Consider the following 17,518-nt stretch of genomic DNA (forward strand, 5'->3'; position numbering starts at 1 on the left):
GATTCCCACTCTGTTGTGCAAGGGGCCAGAGAAGCCTGCCTGATGTGTTTGTGTAAGAGCAGCCACAGTCTCCCTGGTGCTGGAGGAGCACAGACTAAAAGGGTCTGCAAGGCCTGGGAGAGAATTAGCGCTGCTAAAGGCTTCTGTTGAAGTATCTCTGTGAGCACAGACAAATAGAAAATCCAGGTGCACGAGCAAATTTGTAAGCATAAATTGCACATCCCTACAGTTTGGTCAACCAATAAGAATGGAGGATTAGTATCAATTAATCTGCTAACGGGAAAAGCAAAACAAGCCTTGTAACTGTCAGGGAGAGAAATGTGAGGACTTTATCAGCAGATTCAGTAAATTTAACTGAACATAAACCTTTGCAAGTGTAGCAACTGTGTTTCTTGCACTGCAGTTTATATCTATGGTAAGTCTGAGACAGCTCCTCTTTTGCTGTTCCCCAAACTGCACCTGTGGGTTCTGCCCTTTTGTCAAGTCCGGAAGCATTCCCACAACGGGTTTCTCTTTACAGATTCACAACAGGGAAAGGATCGACCCAGAGCCCCTTGAGATTCTGCACTCAAATGGTTCCAGCACACCCCAGCGTGCCCTGGCTGAACGGCCGCTCATTTGGCACAATGGTTTCCAGCACCCACAGGTAATTCTCCTGCCATCCAGGAGCCACGCCTGCTCCACATCCCCTGTGGGTGTGGGGACGGCTGTATCTATTACCTGCTGCAATTGCCACTGTGGGATCAAGTCTGACAAGGGCAGGTTTCAGGCACCCCACCCCTACAAATCCCACGTCCAAAAGTCTAGTAATAGTATGAAGCTGGATAGTACCCTGACACTTGCCTTGTATCACAATGATTCAGATGGCATCACCCATCCCTTTGATCTCTTATCCTTGAAGCACTGATGTATTATGAAATTTGAATCTATATATTGACATTGTTTTGAAGGTGAATTTGAAGCTAAAGTTTTGTGAATGTTTTCCCATGAGCTAACTCACAATGACTTTAAGGTTGTTAACACAACAAAAAAACCCCTGTGATGTTCTGTCCTCTGTAAACTATTTCTTATTTGCTAACTCAAAATTAGCTTTCGCCCTTTTCATGCTATTAGAAAAAATGCAGAGAAAATGAATGATCCATCCTGAGCTTCTAAAATTGCTCACTTTTCACTCCACACTCTCTTTTTAACTAATGGAACTCAACCTCACATTTGAGCAAATTCCCATTTTCCCTTGACTTTTTCTCTGTATAAGGATGTCTGTCAATGGCCTTTAAATTTTCATATGTGCATAATTTGTTTCTGACTGATGGTTTTTGCTTTTAAAACTTCAGCTCAGGCAGAAATATATTCCATAAAAATATACATTTTCAGAAAATGGTTTGATAAACTCATGTTTACTGCATTTTATTCTGATAGATGTATTCTTATTTTCTTTGATAAATGAATTCATGTAAAATGTGATTGGAAAAGCACAATCATCGTTTCAGATTAATACAGTGTTCACACTGTGTACTGTTCACACTATTCTCTGTGCACAGGATCCAAAAGTAAAAGCAGCTGAGCAGAAAAGCCTTATTGACTTCATTGAGTCGTGCGTAGAAAAAATGCAGCCACAGTTTGAGGACAACGTGACTCAGAAATTAGAATCAAGGTACAAAATAACAAAATCAGTTACCAGATTCAGTGATGTAAAACTGTCTAAACCTGATGAGACTTTGCAGTGGCTTTGCAGTTTGGTGCGGGGATGTGTGCCTTTAGAAGAACAATTGCAAAAGTGGGGAGATTTCTGCCATCAACAGTCTAAAGAAATGGGGTGTCATTTATGTGACAGCCTGCTTGATACCGGGCTGACTTCAGTGTTTAGAGTCAGTCTTGATATCTGGCAGGACTGACACCTGCCATAAACTAAAGCAGGCCCATCTGGAGGCAAGTTGGGTCTCTCTGTTCACAGTCTTTGCTCTACAAATGCACTGAGATACCCAGCCAGGTTTAAAGGCAGCATCTTTGAAAAGGGGGCATTGGGATTGTGCACCTTTCAGCGTGGAACCAAGACTTGCTACAGGACTATGTTCCCCATACTGTTGTTTCAGAGATGGAGGCTGCCAGCAGGCCCATAGCACATTTAATGGGAAGGGAATAGCCCAAAAAAATGTATCAGAGCTTGGATTAAAGATCATCCATGCACTTGCTTTCACGCTGGTTTTGGGACAGAAACTAATCTTCTACAAGAAGTTTTACAAATCTAATTTTGCTTATTCTGCTTCAGTATTTGCCATTCTAACAATGTTTTCTCGATACAGCAATGGAGAATCTGATCCAAAGAGCAAGCAGGCTGATCCCACCTTATCCCCAAAGGACCAAATGGGTAATAAATGGCAATATTTACAACAAGAGCTGTCATCAAAGATGAAATCTCCTCTTTGCCAGCTTGTGGAACCTCAGGTCTGTTTAAATTCAGTAAAACGCTCTTTCTGCAGGCAGTTGGTTGTGGTGAAGATAGCAATCAGTGTATCTTCTTGCATCATCATATCATGTCTCTTCATCAGATAACCAAAATCTGTGCAAGCCTTCCCAGAGGAAATAGTTTCTGCATATTCTTTTCATGACTGTCTTTTATTTTTACTTTAAGGTAAATAATGTCTCTGAAGTAGTGACTACTAAGCATAGTGTGGGAGGACATAGGCGAATCCTTGTAGTTTACATTCAGACCAGATGTTATCTGCTTAATTCTTTCAAAAGAACTAAATGAGTTAGCCAGCAAGCTCCCAGATGATTTTCCTGGATGTGGATTAAGTTTTATTTCTTGCAAGTGAGAACATTTTGGACAAAGCTAATCTCTGGCTTAAATTTTGTTCTGCCATTGTGTTCTCTCTTTCTCATGTATCAAAAGAAGGGTTTAGACTGAAACAAGAGCACGCTATGTATTTATTCTGAACAGACTGCAGAATTTTGCGGCTTGGACAGAACTGATTTCTGTTATTAACAGTTTTGTTCACATTAAATTAGAATGCCTAGATTCCCTGTTCTCTGAAATTACTGTGTTACATGGAAGAATATCAGTCATGTAAAAGGATGGATGTCAGCTCTTTTTCAGGCAACACTTACACTGCAGTGGGCAGCAGGGCTGCCTTAACACAAACTACAACTTCAAGCCTTAAAGATGGGAATCAGAGGCTGCTTTCTCAGTCAATCTCCCATCAGGGCACAGCCTACCGAACTAATTTTTGCCAGTAAAAAGGGAACCCTGCTATCCAGGTGCTTTATATTAACGTCTTGAAACTTTCATTTCAGTGCTTTTTGAGAGGAGAATTATCTAGTTGCGCACAGCCCTGTCTTCATTTGATCTGTTCATCTAATTACAGTGTTCTTCTTCCAAATGTTAGATTACAACAAAGATGAACATGCTGCCCCGAGGTACATTCGCTAGTTCAGGAACCCCAACTGTGGAAGAACTGAAAACTTACACTGTCCAGCTGGGAGACCTAAGCCAAGAAGCAAATGTGGTGCATGCACAGGTAAAAAGGGCATGTCCTAGTATTGCAAAAAATACCAGGGATTCCAGATACAAGGCACTGTTTGGACACTGGGAAATATAGCCAATAATCATATTATTCCAGATGGCATCCACTGCAGTGTAGCTTTTACATCAGCTATGGACTATAATGTAGAAATCAGTTTAGGATTTTGAGAGGAAAGATTTCAAGTTTCAGCTATGATACTTCTGCTACCTGAATCCAAAGATTTGCTATTGTGGGTAAAACTCCTCAAACTGTATAAAGCAAGGAGCCTGCGAATGATTTCAGGAAATGTGCAGTATTGGAACTGACAAGACAAACTGTGTTGCACCCATTCCTGAGATTAGAGACCTGTAAGACCGCAGCCACTCCTAAGATATAAAGGGTCATTGTCTCAGCTTTGGCCTTGACAGCTCTGAATATTACGTGCATATAACTGTCTCATATAAGTCTGTTCCTCAGTATTTCATTAATTCCATTTTATTATTAGCTGACTAAACCTCTGACCTTATACAAGCGAATAAATCTTAGCCATGCTTTGGGTGAAAGTACTGAAAACTTCTGACTTGCCTTTACCCAGGATAATGTGGCAGAGGAAGTCTCTTCCAATTTGGACAGAAAATTGTTTGAGCTGCTTCTGGCAATCAGCCGATGTTTGAATAACATGGAGGAGATGTTAAACACCTCAGTGCTCTCCACTGAAGAGGCGGCTGTGCAGCAGGCTCTTTATGAGGTAACTGTCCTAAAGCATCCAGAAAAGGAGAAACCCCAGTGGATTTCTGTTACAACATAATATATATGGCCTAATATTTCCTCTCTGTTTTGCTGGTATTATTCAGAAATAACACCACCAAACTATTTGGGTTTGCACAGATTTGGGCCTATGGCTTTTAACAACAATTATCAACTTGAATCCTGCAGCCTTTTCCAAGCAAGAGTCCTTGGACAAAGACCATTTTCACTCATGTTATCTTTCTTTCAACCCTTTAGACTCTTTCTGTAGAGCTGCAAAAACTTCACGCTGATCTGAGTGATAAAAAGGATGATCTTCTAAAGTCTATTAGCTGCGCTGGTGGAAGCACAGATGTGTTCTGCAAGTGCTTTAACAACTTGCAGGCACGGCTGGAACAAACTCAAGCTGCCACTGCTTCAAGGAGCAGCTCAATGAAAGCTGGTCTGGATCATAATAGCAATTATCAGGTACTCCACTGCCAAATGCACATCTTGTTTCACAGCACCTGTTAGACTTGTCAGTGTTAATGCATTTGGGTTACAGATGAGCAATCTATAATGGGCTTTCTGTTTTTTTGGTACTAAACAAACTTGTCTTGGCCTCTCAAGAAGCAAATTAATTTTGCTGTTTACAAGTGCTGTTTGCAATGCTGATTACCTTAGAGGCCTTGATCATAGTAGAAAATTTGCATGCAGAAAGCATGGAAGTAATCTGGGATCCCATGCACACTGAGCTATGGGCTAAACCAAGTTTCTGGGTGTAGTGATTAGGCCAAGGAGGGTTTCATGTATTCTTTCTGCTGCTGTGTGGACTCAGGAGAGGTAGGCTTCTTTCCTTTTGGTGCTCTGTCTGGCACTGGGCTACTTTTAGCTATGTATGGGAGGTTGATTTAACCTTTTGTATTTACTGTTCCTTTAGATTTTGCGCCACAGTAGCAGAAGACATAGTTTTGCAAATTTGCATTATTTTGTTCTTTTTCAGAAAAGCAGATAGTGACAAGCTTTTCTATAGATTCTCAGGATGGGCTAAGCCTACTAGCTATTGCTGGAAAATAATCAGATCAGGTATTTAGACAAGTAAGGAAAAAAAAAAAAGCCTGGTCTTTGAAATACAGTTTCCAATGTCCAGCAAAAATCCAGTGTGCTAATCATCTGCAAGTCAGCTGAGCTCTTCACTGCTGAATAATAAAACAGTTCGTTGGAAGAACACTGGGATGTTGTCTCCAAACAGTAGCAGGACTGGTCTTGCAATGTTTACTTATGCAGAATCCATGAAGCTCTATCAGTCGCCAGTAATGGGCTCATTTTCTCATTTTCAGAAGAGAAGAATTTGTTTCTCTATAAGTTTCAGGGATTTGTACGGTCATAGAGGATCATTGTGACAGAGTAATCTGCTTTATTACACTGTGCAGACTACAGAATTTTTCTCTCTAAATTACTGCTTTAAGCCCACATGCTTTATTTTGTGTTTTTTTTAAAGAGGGAAAAAAGTGCTCTTGCCATAAGAGGTAACCATTTTGTTTGCTGTATAATTTTGTCTGGTCATTACTATATTCCTGATATATGATATACTTTTGATGTTTGTTTCTTTTGCAGAATGAAACCAGGCTGCTCTATGATCAGTTAACTGAGAAAAAAGCTACTCTGCAACAATACTTGAATGCAATACGTGGACATAATGTCTCTGAACAGTTTCAGGTAATTTAATTTGAAGGAAAGAAGAGGAAGCACTCTCATCATTAGCTATTATTTCCAGTTTTCTGCAATCTATTAAGTTTCGTCTTTTCTAAAGTTTCAGTTTGAGAATGGGGGAAAGAGAGAGGTATTCACCACCCCCTTCTTTTTTTTTTACCACACCCCAGTCCGTAGTGAGATCTAATTCCAGTACTTTTAGTAGTTGGAGTGGAGGAACCAGTCTCTCCACAATGGCAGAGAAGAGAAAGAGCTACACAGAGTACAGCATTTCACACATTATGCCTTTTTATATGCAAAACTAGCTTTTTGTTGTGGGAATAAGACTCCAGTATTTATATCTACTCATTCAGCATTTATGAGCACTTTGTCATATGGCATTTGACCAGTTAAGCTATTTTCTTCAACCTTCATGGGTATTAACAGAGAATTAAAAATTAACAAACTGCATATCCTCCCCAGAATGGTCATGGGCCATCTATCTACTTGTTGGTGAAGCAAAGAGGGTGTCCTGAAACTTTAGTTACAAGCTCATAACCTTGTTTACAGGCATAATTTTCTGCCAGGCTGAAAGCTATGTTCAGAACTGCTGAATCCCCTAGCAGGGACTGCTGCCTTAGATATATTGTCAAGTAACCACCCTTGGAAGAGGAATGACAGAAGTACATAACTTCCCTTCCTTCAATCCATCCAACCTGTCTCAATCCATCCCTGACTGAGTCTTTCCACTTCATAAGAAAAAATGGTATTTTCTGAGTCCATGATTCCTTTTAATGGCTGCTCTTGAATTAGTAAACTGAAATGGATGTTGAATGTTGAACTGAGCCACAAGACCTGAGTTACCTTCCTGGCTGTGCCATGTAAACAGCCTTGTCTATTTAGCTTATAAGCTCGTTGGATCTTGGGGTCTCGTGATTTTATGCAGTACTAGCACAGCAGAGATCCAGCCCCTGGGTCTGATGTACTACTAGTGATAATAGAAAGTTTACGGGAACAGAATTCTTCCTAATAGATTACTTTGTCCTTAATTCAGAAAACTGATGCCTGTGCTTTGGAGCTTCAAAACTTTGAAAACCGAGTAGCAAAACTGAGAGGCCATGGGGAAAGATTTCAGTTACCTATCACCTTAATCCAGGAAGTTTATAAATTAGAGGTAAGAGCACAGTACAGTTTCCACTTACTCAGCAGGGCTTGGTTCTTCTAAACTAGGTATTTTTAGCATCAAAAGGCTGATGGTTATTTTGCATCCAGGGAATGTGGGGGAACATTTGTAGGATTCATTTTTGTCCTTTGTGAATCACTGAATTGTGTTTACATTGTAGGATGTTTTGGATGACATGTGGGGGATTCTGAAAGCAAAGTATGTGGAGCTGAACTCTCCTTCCATTAGTGAGAGTCAGTATGAGAACTTACTTCATGGATTTGCAGAGCTGGTAGCTATTGGACAAGAGAAGATTGCACAAGACCCAAAGCAGCTAACAAAAAGCAGAGCATCTCTACAGTCTCACCTGGAAAATCACAAGGTATAAAATGCTTATCACAGCACTGCTCAGATCACCACAGCGGGAGCACTGTTTTCTGTGACTGGTTTCTCCCCAGTGTTATGGAGAAGAATAACTAGCTCATAGCATATGGGAGGGACTGGAGTACATGCAGAAAACAAAGCAAAGTTTTTCAGTAGGCCAAACTAGGACCCATCCAAATATGGAAGTGAGGTTGTTACTGTAACTGTAGTTTTGATGATAAATTAAGATTGGGATTTCAGTTTTGTCAGTCTAATACTACGTTGGCTTACCTCAGAACATATTGATATGTGAGGAAAACATGTCCTTCTAATAATCAGTAGTGAGGTTCCTGAAGTTGCTGTCGAGCCACTGAGAGTTGAGCCTTTCTCCTTTCAACATTCTGTGCCTTCATGATCTGATGGAGAAAACTTACCCACAGCAGCTTTTTCCAAAGGGAGGATAGTTTAGATCCAGCTGCTACCTGCTCGGCGAGAGACGACTGAGAATGTACCTGCATCCTTACCGTCCTGCTGCTTGGCAAGAAACCCCAATCAATGCTAGTCACTCAAAGATGTGTCTGTCATGTCAATGCCTTAATTCAACTGTTCCACATAGTTCAAACTCCCTTAAGAATTGGTTCAGGTTGCTAAGCATTGCAAGCTACTACTCCAGAGTCATAGGAATTGTGTTTGTCACTTGCGAATTGCCCTTAGCAAAGCAAAATGTTAGGTATTTATTTACAAAGGAAAATAAAAAATGTATCTGCAGTCCAAATATACATACATTCCTGGAGAGGTGATCGTTGCCCTGAGCCTGTCAGTGTTTAAGAGGCATTTGGACAATGCCCTTAGTAACATGCTTTAACTTTTGGTCAGCCCTGAATTGGTCAGACAGTTGGACTAGATGATCATTGTAGGTCCCTTTCAACTCAAAATATTATATTCTATTCTTCACTGGTTCTTGACTAACTAAAATGATCAGTAACTGCCCATCTTGGGGTGATGCAGAATTTGGGTAGAAGACTCCTGACTCCAGCTATGAAAGCCTCTGAAACTGGCTGCTCTTCTCAGTGAGCCTTCTCTCTCTTCTTCATACTACTGCTGTGGGTGTGTGATCTCTCTTAAAGAGCAAGCTTTAACTTGTTTTTTTCAGGACTTTTTCCACAACCTCATGACCCACATGTCTTTCATGCAAGCGTTTTCCAAGAAAGTAGCTCCCTCCATCCTACAAAAGAGAGAGGAATTCTGGAGAGAACTGGTGAATGAAGTCAAGCTGCTGGAGCAGAAGGCCTGCCAGTATGGTATACACTTAGAGAGCCTGTTAAAGGTAATGACTCAAAAGAAACCCAGAGTAAAAGCTAGAGGGAAGGAGTTGTGTCTAGGGGAACCCTTTCTGCACCAGTGGTGCTTTGGCTGGTTATTGTCCTTTCCTGTACCCATTGGACAGCAACAGTCTATTGCTTGTTCTGTGTGTGTCAATAAACTGGCTTTTTTTCTTGAAAGCCTCTGAAAGTAGGCATGTTACTGTGACATCAGTGGGAATTTGTGACTTCTTGAGTAAGTTTTGAGTGCCTGGGCTGACAAGAGAGCCATTTAAGGCAGAAAAACACCAGCACCACCTTAAAATAGACCCTAAAAATGTCTCTTAAAACACCCTAGAGAACAGAAAATTAAGTATACCACTTTAAAATAAGAAACCTTAAAGATATTGGAGAATTAACTAACTCGTCTGTCGTGAAATCATGTCTCACTTTAATATTCCCACATTATTCACCTATTTCCATGTTCTGTTTCATTAAGAAGAGCTGCTGATGCTAAAATAAGCATTAAGGCTTCACTCTGGTGTAGCAAAAATGCAGATAGATGTGTGCTATGTTAATGATGCAATGTATTTTTTAGGAATGGATGGAATTTGATGATGAATGCCTAGTTTTCAGTAAGGAGTTAGAGGCACTTGCTTCTACATTGCCTTCTGTGAATTTGGTTGAAGAAACAGAAGAAAGATTAATGGAAAGGATTGTGCTTCTACAGGTATTTAAGTGTCTGTCTCTCTGACTGTTTTTCTTTGTGGATCTGTAGAGCTTTGTGTCCTTGTCTGTGTGGATGCCAGCTGAAAACTTACTTTTAAGAGTAGCAGGAGATTGGGCTGCTAATTTCAGCCAGGGGCTATAAGTTCATTTAAGTGGGAGTAATGACTATAGCTACTTTAGGACTTGGTCTTCAAATGCAAATATTTGGGAGAAGATAGTGTGCGGTCTATATGGATCCCATAGACAGCAGGGAGCCTTGGAGTGAACACAGAGCTACTTCTCTGTAATTCAGGAGCAATTTTCATGCCATGATGTAAAACCTATGGAAGAGGAGAATCAACACAGTGCCTTCAAATATCTAAGCCCCTGGTTGCAACAGGTTTACCAGATCCTTTTAAAATCCTGATAATTCAAATAAGATGTCCTGATTTCTATCATAACAAAGAGAATAAAATTCCTTTTGTATAGGATGGCAAACAGGCTCCTGATTTGTTCCCAGCTGCATCTCTGATGGCAGAGCCACACCTTTATTTAGAACCTCAAGTCCAGTTGGAAACATTTTATCTGCGGTTTAAACACTAAGGATATAAGGATATGAAAGCAGCCTTTATGGTTGTTTTATAAAATTAAAAAGAAATAGTGTTCAATAAACTTAGTGATGTATCTTCAGAGAGTGGTCTGCATTCCTCAAAGGTTTGACCTTTCTTGGTCTTCAGAGGACCCGCTCTGTTAGAAATTTTTGAATTAATGAGTCTTTGGGTCAATATTGAGTCCAGTTTGATATTTAGATTCATAGACTATCAAGGCAAAAAGGACTACTGTCATTTCAGCTAGTTGACTGCATGAAAGAGATCATTGGACATTCCCAGAAAATTCTGAGCTACAGTAAAGATTTTGAAATAAATCAACAGTCGATATCTATAATCACAGTGGCCCTCTCGTGCTTTTCATGCGTGTTGCACTGGGACAGGAGACATGCAATATTTGCATAACCATTGATTGTGAAGTTGTCTGGTTCTCTTTGGGTTTTTAAGTTCTTAACTAGCTTTTCACTCTTAAGTCTTAGTATCTGTCTTTAAAGACATCAGAACAAAGTGGTAAGGCTTTAGAAGACGCTTTTGAGGGGAATCCTAGCACTGGCACTTTACAAGTTCAAGGCCAAAGCAGAACAAAATTCCCTGGGGCTGAATTCCTGTGAGAGAAATATCACTACTATTAATATTGTGCAAGCCCCTTATGCCTGGAGAGAAGTGAGATACTTGCACATCACACAATTGCTGTTTTCCGCCTTCTCCCTAGGACTGATCTTCCTGGGTTTTTTTTCTTTTCATCCCCTTTTCTCATTTTGATCTTCCAGTGAAGTGTAGCAATGGTAAAATGGTGCTTTGTTCTTATTCAGCTGTATAAGCAAACCAGACCACTCCTATGTCTTTTACTTAATGTCTTCACTGTTCACTTTTCATTCCTCCCTGTCACCATTATTCAGTAATATCCCAACAACTTCCTTCAAAACAGTGGTAACATTTTTTTAAATAGGATAGAGCCAGAAGGCCCTCTTAAGAACACAAGTGCAATAACCTTCTGTTGGGGACAGTCATATGTTTGGACAGTGCAGCCAGATCTGATAGAGGGTGTTTGTCCATTGCTTGTGGTTTACATAGGTCAAAAAAGCCCATCGAATCATAATACAGCCATTCAGATAATGTATGAAATTATACTGAACTCTATCTTGATCTACCCAGAGGAAACAAAAAAAAAAAAAAACCAAACACCTATGTCTGTTTTGCCTGTAATAAAGTATAGATTCCTTCAGTTTGGAAAATAAAAAAGGTTACAGAGGAAATGTGAGATTAGGAAGTTAGAGCAAATGATACGTGTTTTGCTAGCTGTGTTTTCAGTTTTTAAAATATTACTGTTTTGCAAACTTCCCACATTCTGATAGCAAATCAAAAATAGTGTTGACGAAAAGCATGCCAGGCTGTACCAGATGGTGAAAGAAGGGAAGAAATTGCTGATTGCTGTGAGCTGTCCAGAAATAAGGAGCCAGATTGGGAAGCTGGAAGAGCAGTGGTTGTCTTTAACCAAAATAGTTGGCCATGAACTACACCGACTTCAGACGTTACTCAAACTCTTGGTCAGGTGGGTATAACTCAGAAAGCAATTAGAGATACCAGCTAGACATTAGTTTCTGATCTTCTATAGATATGTTTTCTGAAATATGGGAATCAATTAGTAAATAACATAGCTCTTTTTACTTAAAAATGAGAAAAAGAAGAAAAGCAGTGATGATCGGAAAAGTGTCCCTTTATTACACAGCTGATCTCACTGGGTAGACAAGTGCCTCACTTCCTTGCTTTTGCAGGAACAGTGTTTTGATTGCTGCCATTGCAAAATCAGTGCACCTTGGTGAGAGTTAGCTGCATCATGCTGCAGTTTTTACATTTAAGTGTTAACAGAAGCTCTGATCATGCTGCTCTAAGCATTCTGGCCCGCTGCAAATGTGAGCTGGCCTCGGTTCCCATGCAAAGGCGTAATGCGCCTGTCTGTGCACGCACACTATCCACCTTACAAACAGTCAAGACCTGGCTGACATGCTGCCTCTATTTGTGTTTTGAAGCTCTCCAAAGGCAGAAGACCCAAGTATGCTCAGTGCCCCAAGCCAACTGCCAGTGCAGTCCTGGCACCCGGGCAGGGGCAGTTTGGGGCTCTAGAGCCCAGTCCACCAGCTGATGTACCAAGCTCAGCTCCCCCTGCCCTTGGTCTGCGTGCTCAGAGCTCAGGCTGGCAGGACCCGTAGGGTGGGCAGGGCATGCTGGTGTGTGTTGGTGTGTGCCTCTGCTGTGTATTCTGCACTATATCTTGCAGTGTGCACAAACTCTTCTGGTGGTTTTAACCTCCAGCAAAGCTCTTTTCACTCACGTGAGCTTGTCCTGGCAACTGCTGGGTGAGTACAGAAAGAGGATGTTTTCAGTGAGAGCGGGCCAGCTGAAGAGAGCTGCTAGGAACAGTCTCCGGCAGAACTGCTCTGGTGCACATCAATCCATGCTGTGGCCATCCTTCTGCAGGGTTATGTAGCAGCATAGGTGCCAGAATAGCACATGCCTCCTCACAGAGAGGACGACTTGGAGGGTGAGAATTGTATCCCAGACTCAGCTAGGAGATGTATGTTTGTGTATTTTGTTTCTTCCTTTTAGCTACAACAGAGACTCAGAGGAATTAATGAAATGGCTGGATTCTGCTCAGCAGAGAATGAAGTTTTGGAAGGAGCAGTCTCTCAATGTGTCACAAGATCTTCCCACCATCAGAGATAACATCAACAACTTGTTTGTAAGTAATTTCTCCTGCCATGTTTACATAAGACATTGTGACTTCCAGTGAAAATTACTCTTTTGAGTGTTTTTTGTATTTGCTATGACCTAGAAGCTGCCCACATAATATGGCACTGAATGGCTGTGTGCCCCAAAGCCACCCCATTATCTGTGTGCAGAACCACGAGGGTGGGAGGCCACCAAAGACCTTCCTTTAGATTGTGAGGCCAGCCAGAGTGTGTAAACCAGATTGGAGTCCTCTCGTAATGAGCTCCCAACTGCAACAGATCACAGCCCAGCCAGGATCTCCTATGCACCCACAGTGTAATAGCATGGTTTCTGTCTTGCTCCTGATGCCGAGTACCTGATACAGCAGTTCAGCCAAGCTGATGGGACACCTACCACCTGAATCCGGAGTGTGGGCTCAGCGAGCAGGGGTGAAGACAACGCTGCTGTGAAGATGGTCAGCCAAAGGCAGGGAAGAGAAACATGCTGAATTGCATGTAATGTCTTCTGCTCCCCCGGTGCTGTGCTCCCCTTGCATGACTAGACAGGAGGTTCAGCCCCAATGTGAGGCCTGACAGAGGGAGTCCTGCCCAGCGGGAAAGCAAAACATCATGAAGGATGGACTGGTGGGAGTGAGCTGGACAGAGTCGAGCACTGGGGTTGCTCCCTGCACCTCTGTGTGAAGTGGGGATCAGGATATTCCCAAGGCCTGTGGAGCAAAAGGTGGCATTGAGCATTGTATCAAGCTAGGCAGAAAAAGGCCTTACCTGCTCCCAGAACATGTTGAGTTTAGGTTTTCTGAACTTTACAAACTTGCTAAAATCTGTTTATTGAAACAGTTCCTCCTGTGATTGAAAACCTGGTTTGTCTTTGTTTAAATAGATGCATAAATATTTACCCTCTCTTGAATTTCTCCCATGCACCCCAGACATTCTCTAAGGAAGTTGATGAAAAATCTTCCCTGAAGTCATCTGTGGTGAGCACTGCCAACCAGCTCTTTCACGTGAAGCAAGCTGATACTGCAGCACTTAGGTCATCTTTGGCAAAATTTGAGCAAAAATGGGGAGAACTGATAACACAGCTCCCAGCCATCCAAGAAAAGCTTCACCAGGTGAGGAGAAACTCTGCTTCCATCTTTCAGTTTGAGCTAAATAATTATTTTAAAATATTGCTGCTGGGATTCAGTTGTCTGCTCCGTAATGCCCTTAAAGCACCTCTTTCCTAATTAGCTGTCTGTTTTGGTTTCAGAATATCCCCAATATTGTACTGCAGTGTAATTATTGCAGTGTTTCTCCTAGGCTGTTTTGGGCATATTTTCCATATTTGCAGTTTTATATTAAAGTCTGTTATAATTAGAAAGAACTTTATTTAAAATTTCTGAATTCTTGAATTTTTCTTAATTTAAGTCATATGCCCTTTTGGAGCACAGGGTTCACTTTCAAGTTCATACCCTGATAATTGCAATTATAGTGCCTGAGCCTTTCTAAAAATACAGATGTCATCTTCCTTGATATTTCTAACAAGCAGAGTGTAGAGGATTCATTATATCCTTTACCCCCAGCTTCAGATGGAAAAACTTTCATCGCGGGAAGCTATTGCTGAGCTAATGACTTGGCTGGACCATGTGGAACAACAGCAGGGACACGAGGAGCCAATAAATTCACAAAGCAGTGCTGCCCAAGTCAGAAACCGCCTTCAGAAGTACAAGGTAAACAGCAAGCTCTAAGTCCAGGCCATCTTCAAGGTGTTTGGCTGTAAAAAGGATGGAAACAGCCTACAGGCACTGTCCTTTCCCTTGCTCTCAGGAGGGTTTATCAAACAGTCTCAAAGGTGCCTTAACATCTTCCTTTATAAAAACCTTTTGTTTCCATTCCACACAGAACACTGTCTGCCCTGCAATACAGCTACTGCCTGCTGTGCTATAATCTCCTTTTCCTCATGCTGTCCCATGTGTCTTGCTTCTCCTCTCTATCTCATTTATATTATAAAATGTTTTGAGCAGGAAAGCTTTGCTTCCTTAGGAAGACAGACTCTGTGTTTGTGCTGTGTTTTAGTCTGTCTTTTTAACAAGGAATACCTTGTAATGGAGCTCCATAACCAGGATCCATTTAACTAGAGAATGGGGTCTTTTGAATATTATGTTTCATCAAAAGAGATAACCTGTTGGGAAGGAGGGGCAAGATGAACATGCCTGCAGAGAAAGAGGCTGCAGCAGACTCTTGACTCTGTTCAGATGCTAAAGCACCAATGGCAGAGGCTGATTGCCCCAGCCACAGGAAGGATTCAAGCCATGCTTGTACCTCCACAGATGCCAGGGAGCCCAACTTCAGGGCACGAATCCTCGCAGAGCCATATTTTGCTCTGTTCTTGCAGAGCTACCGAGCAGTGCTCTGGGCTCAGACAGAACGACAGTTCTCAGTATACAGCAGCAGTTCTTGGGCACTTTGGTACTGTGTGTAAGACAAGTGCCAACATAAGCATTTCTTATGAAGTGCTTTAGTATAGCAGATATATAACATTTTGGTCTATATTAGATGGATTTGGAAGTTGGAACATGTAGGTGAGTTGCCGGTTTTGACCGTTTGGATATTTAGAGGTCAGTTTGTATGTGCACCTTCCACACTTCTCAGTAATGTGGGGATGTGTATGCTGAGAAGAAAGCTGGGATGAAAGTCATGAATTCCTACAGGGAAGCAACTATGGCTTCAGTACCTCTACTGTGGTATTCCCTGGCGGCTTTTTTCTGGGTACTACCAGATACAGTCAGGAGCCCTTTCTTCCCCTCTTCTAAGACCTTCTGAAATAAAAAGGCATTCCCTTATGTTGTTCTCCCTTTGTGTGTAGTTTCTCATTCATCTCTGTGGGCAAGAACACTGGTGCTGGAGGACACTTTTTCCTCCCAGATATTCAGATATTCTATTCTGATATCAGCTATTTTGATAAAGTAGCACAAGCTCTTGTCTGCACTTGTCTGTGAGTCACAGGAGTGTGAGAAGGCCTCAGTCTTAGCCTACTCTGGGCCCGTGGCAGTATGATGGTATTGTTCAGTGCATAAAGTACTGGGTCTGATACCTCTAGGTTTTATTCCCTGCTCTAGCACTACCCTGTTCTTACCTTGAGCTACCCACGTAATGATAGTGATTTTTTGCAAAAGTTTCAGTGGATGGAAATAGCTACACAAATATAGAATCGTAGAAATTGATAATTATTTCTAATGGTAAAAATTGATAATTATTCCTACAGCCAAGTCTCTTTCAGAAAAATATTTTAGGCCATGGTTCAGAATAAGCTGTGAATGTCCTGTAGCTATGCCTTGAAGCATCATTGGAACTGATCGGATTAAAACTACCTAACTGTGTTTTATGTTTTTGTTCTTTCTTTCTTTTTTCCTCTCCAGGAGTATATGATGGAAATTAACTTTAAACAGTGGATAGTAGATTTTGTTAACCAGTCACTCTTGCAGATGAGCACTTGTGATGTGGAAAGCAAGCGGTATGAAAGGACAGAATTTGCCGAATGTCTTGGAGAGATGAACCTGCGTTGGCACATGCTGCAGGCATCTCTGAACATAAAGGTTTGATTGAGTTCTCATTGCTTTCTCTCTCTCACAACTTTGATCTTGGCTGTGCTAGTGCTCTGTATTTTGTGAGCAGCCTTTCTCCCAGAGTCTGTAAACACTGTTGAACACAGTAAGACTCTCTGCTCCCTGCTGTCTGTCCATCCTGCTGTCTCATGGGCAGCCTATGGAGTGGTCTCGTAGCACATCAGCTGTCAGGTGGTGGGCAGGCATCCAAGCCTCAGCAAGGTGCGGGAGGATAAACTCTCTTGTAAATTGCGGGGAAGGAAAATAGACAAAATCTAATCTTCTTGACAGCCTGGGATTTACCTTAGATGACTGTATTAGGTGGAAAAAATAAGATTTCTCATATGAAGAAAACACAGTCAGTGACATGTCAACAAAGAAGACCTGTATTGAGAAAACTATGAAAAAGGAAGAATTCAGGGTAGTATCTGCAGGGGAACCTGTTAGTGAAGTCTGTTGAAGCTTTGAGGTGATGTAAAAGTTGGAGCATTTAAAACTTAATGGGAAGAAACACTGAATGGTTTGTGGAGAGTTGCTACACTGCTTGGTAACAACAGCCAGGCACCGCTCAGCAAACGGTACCAAAAAAGCAAACCCCTCCACATGCCATATGATGGGAATGAGAAACAGGGATGTATTAAGCTACCACCCATTTTCCTGTTGTAGCAGTTGAATTTGCCAAAAAATTAATTATTAAGTTAGTGTTGACAGCCATATACAGATGGCGACATATGACACTGCTGGAAAAGGTACAGCAGGGATCAGTTCCCAGAGCTGCCCCAGCCCTCCTGGGTCACTGGAAAAGAGTTACTCTCCGTCTGTCCTTCTCCTGCAGTAATTAAATATACTTTCACAATGCAGTGCTTTGAAGATCAGCAGCTGATAAGCATATTCTACCTGTAGGCTAACTATAGCAGCACATCTTCTGTGTTTCTCTCTAGAAACTCTGTTTCAGGCACTTCCTCAGAATTACTTTATTCTAGTGAGGCTAGAAATAATCCATGCATCCAGAATTAGATGCCACTGCTTGTTTGCCCCGGTGCCCAGAAAAGCTACTGTGACTCATGTGATATGGAAAAGACCAGGGGAAGGTTAGCATACCAAAATGCAAACATGAGGCTGCCGGAATGAATCTCTCTACCAAC

General features: G+C 41.6%; 1 protein-coding gene across 8 annotated transcripts in view; it reads left to right on the top strand.

The window, feature by feature from the left end:
* Positions 1–17,518, top strand: part of SYNE2 (spectrin repeat containing nuclear envelope protein 2) — a 198,665-nt gene that overhangs the window by 122,382 nt on the left and 58,765 nt on the right. For all 8 annotated transcript variants that reach the window (XM_042798988.1, XM_042798991.1, XM_042798987.1 and 5 more), the window contains exons 69-84: positions 521–646; positions 1,542–1,654; positions 2,304–2,445; positions 3,387–3,518; positions 4,099–4,251; positions 4,509–4,718; positions 5,847–5,948; positions 6,976–7,095; positions 7,265–7,465; positions 8,600–8,773; positions 9,346–9,477; positions 11,419–11,615; positions 12,671–12,803; positions 13,719–13,901; positions 14,352–14,498; positions 16,188–16,364. In XM_042798988.1, the coding sequence (XP_042654922.1) occupies positions 521–646; positions 1,542–1,654; positions 2,304–2,445; positions 3,387–3,518; positions 4,099–4,251; positions 4,509–4,718; positions 5,847–5,948; positions 6,976–7,095; positions 7,265–7,465; positions 8,600–8,773; positions 9,346–9,477; positions 11,419–11,615; positions 12,671–12,803; positions 13,719–13,901; positions 14,352–14,498; positions 16,188–16,364 (2,442 nt within the window). The remainder of the gene's footprint in view (positions 1–520; positions 647–1,541; positions 1,655–2,303; positions 2,446–3,386; positions 3,519–4,098; positions 4,252–4,508; positions 4,719–5,846; positions 5,949–6,975; positions 7,096–7,264; positions 7,466–8,599; positions 8,774–9,345; positions 9,478–11,418; positions 11,616–12,670; positions 12,804–13,718; positions 13,902–14,351; positions 14,499–16,187; positions 16,365–17,518) is intronic.

Source organism: Tyto alba, unplaced genomic scaffold, assembly GCF_018691265.1.
Source record: "Tyto alba isolate M040663 unplaced genomic scaffold, T.alba_DEE_v4.0 Super-Scaffold_29, whole genome shotgun sequence".
Lineage (NCBI taxonomy): Eukaryota > Metazoa > Chordata > Aves > Strigiformes > Tytonidae > Tyto > Tyto alba.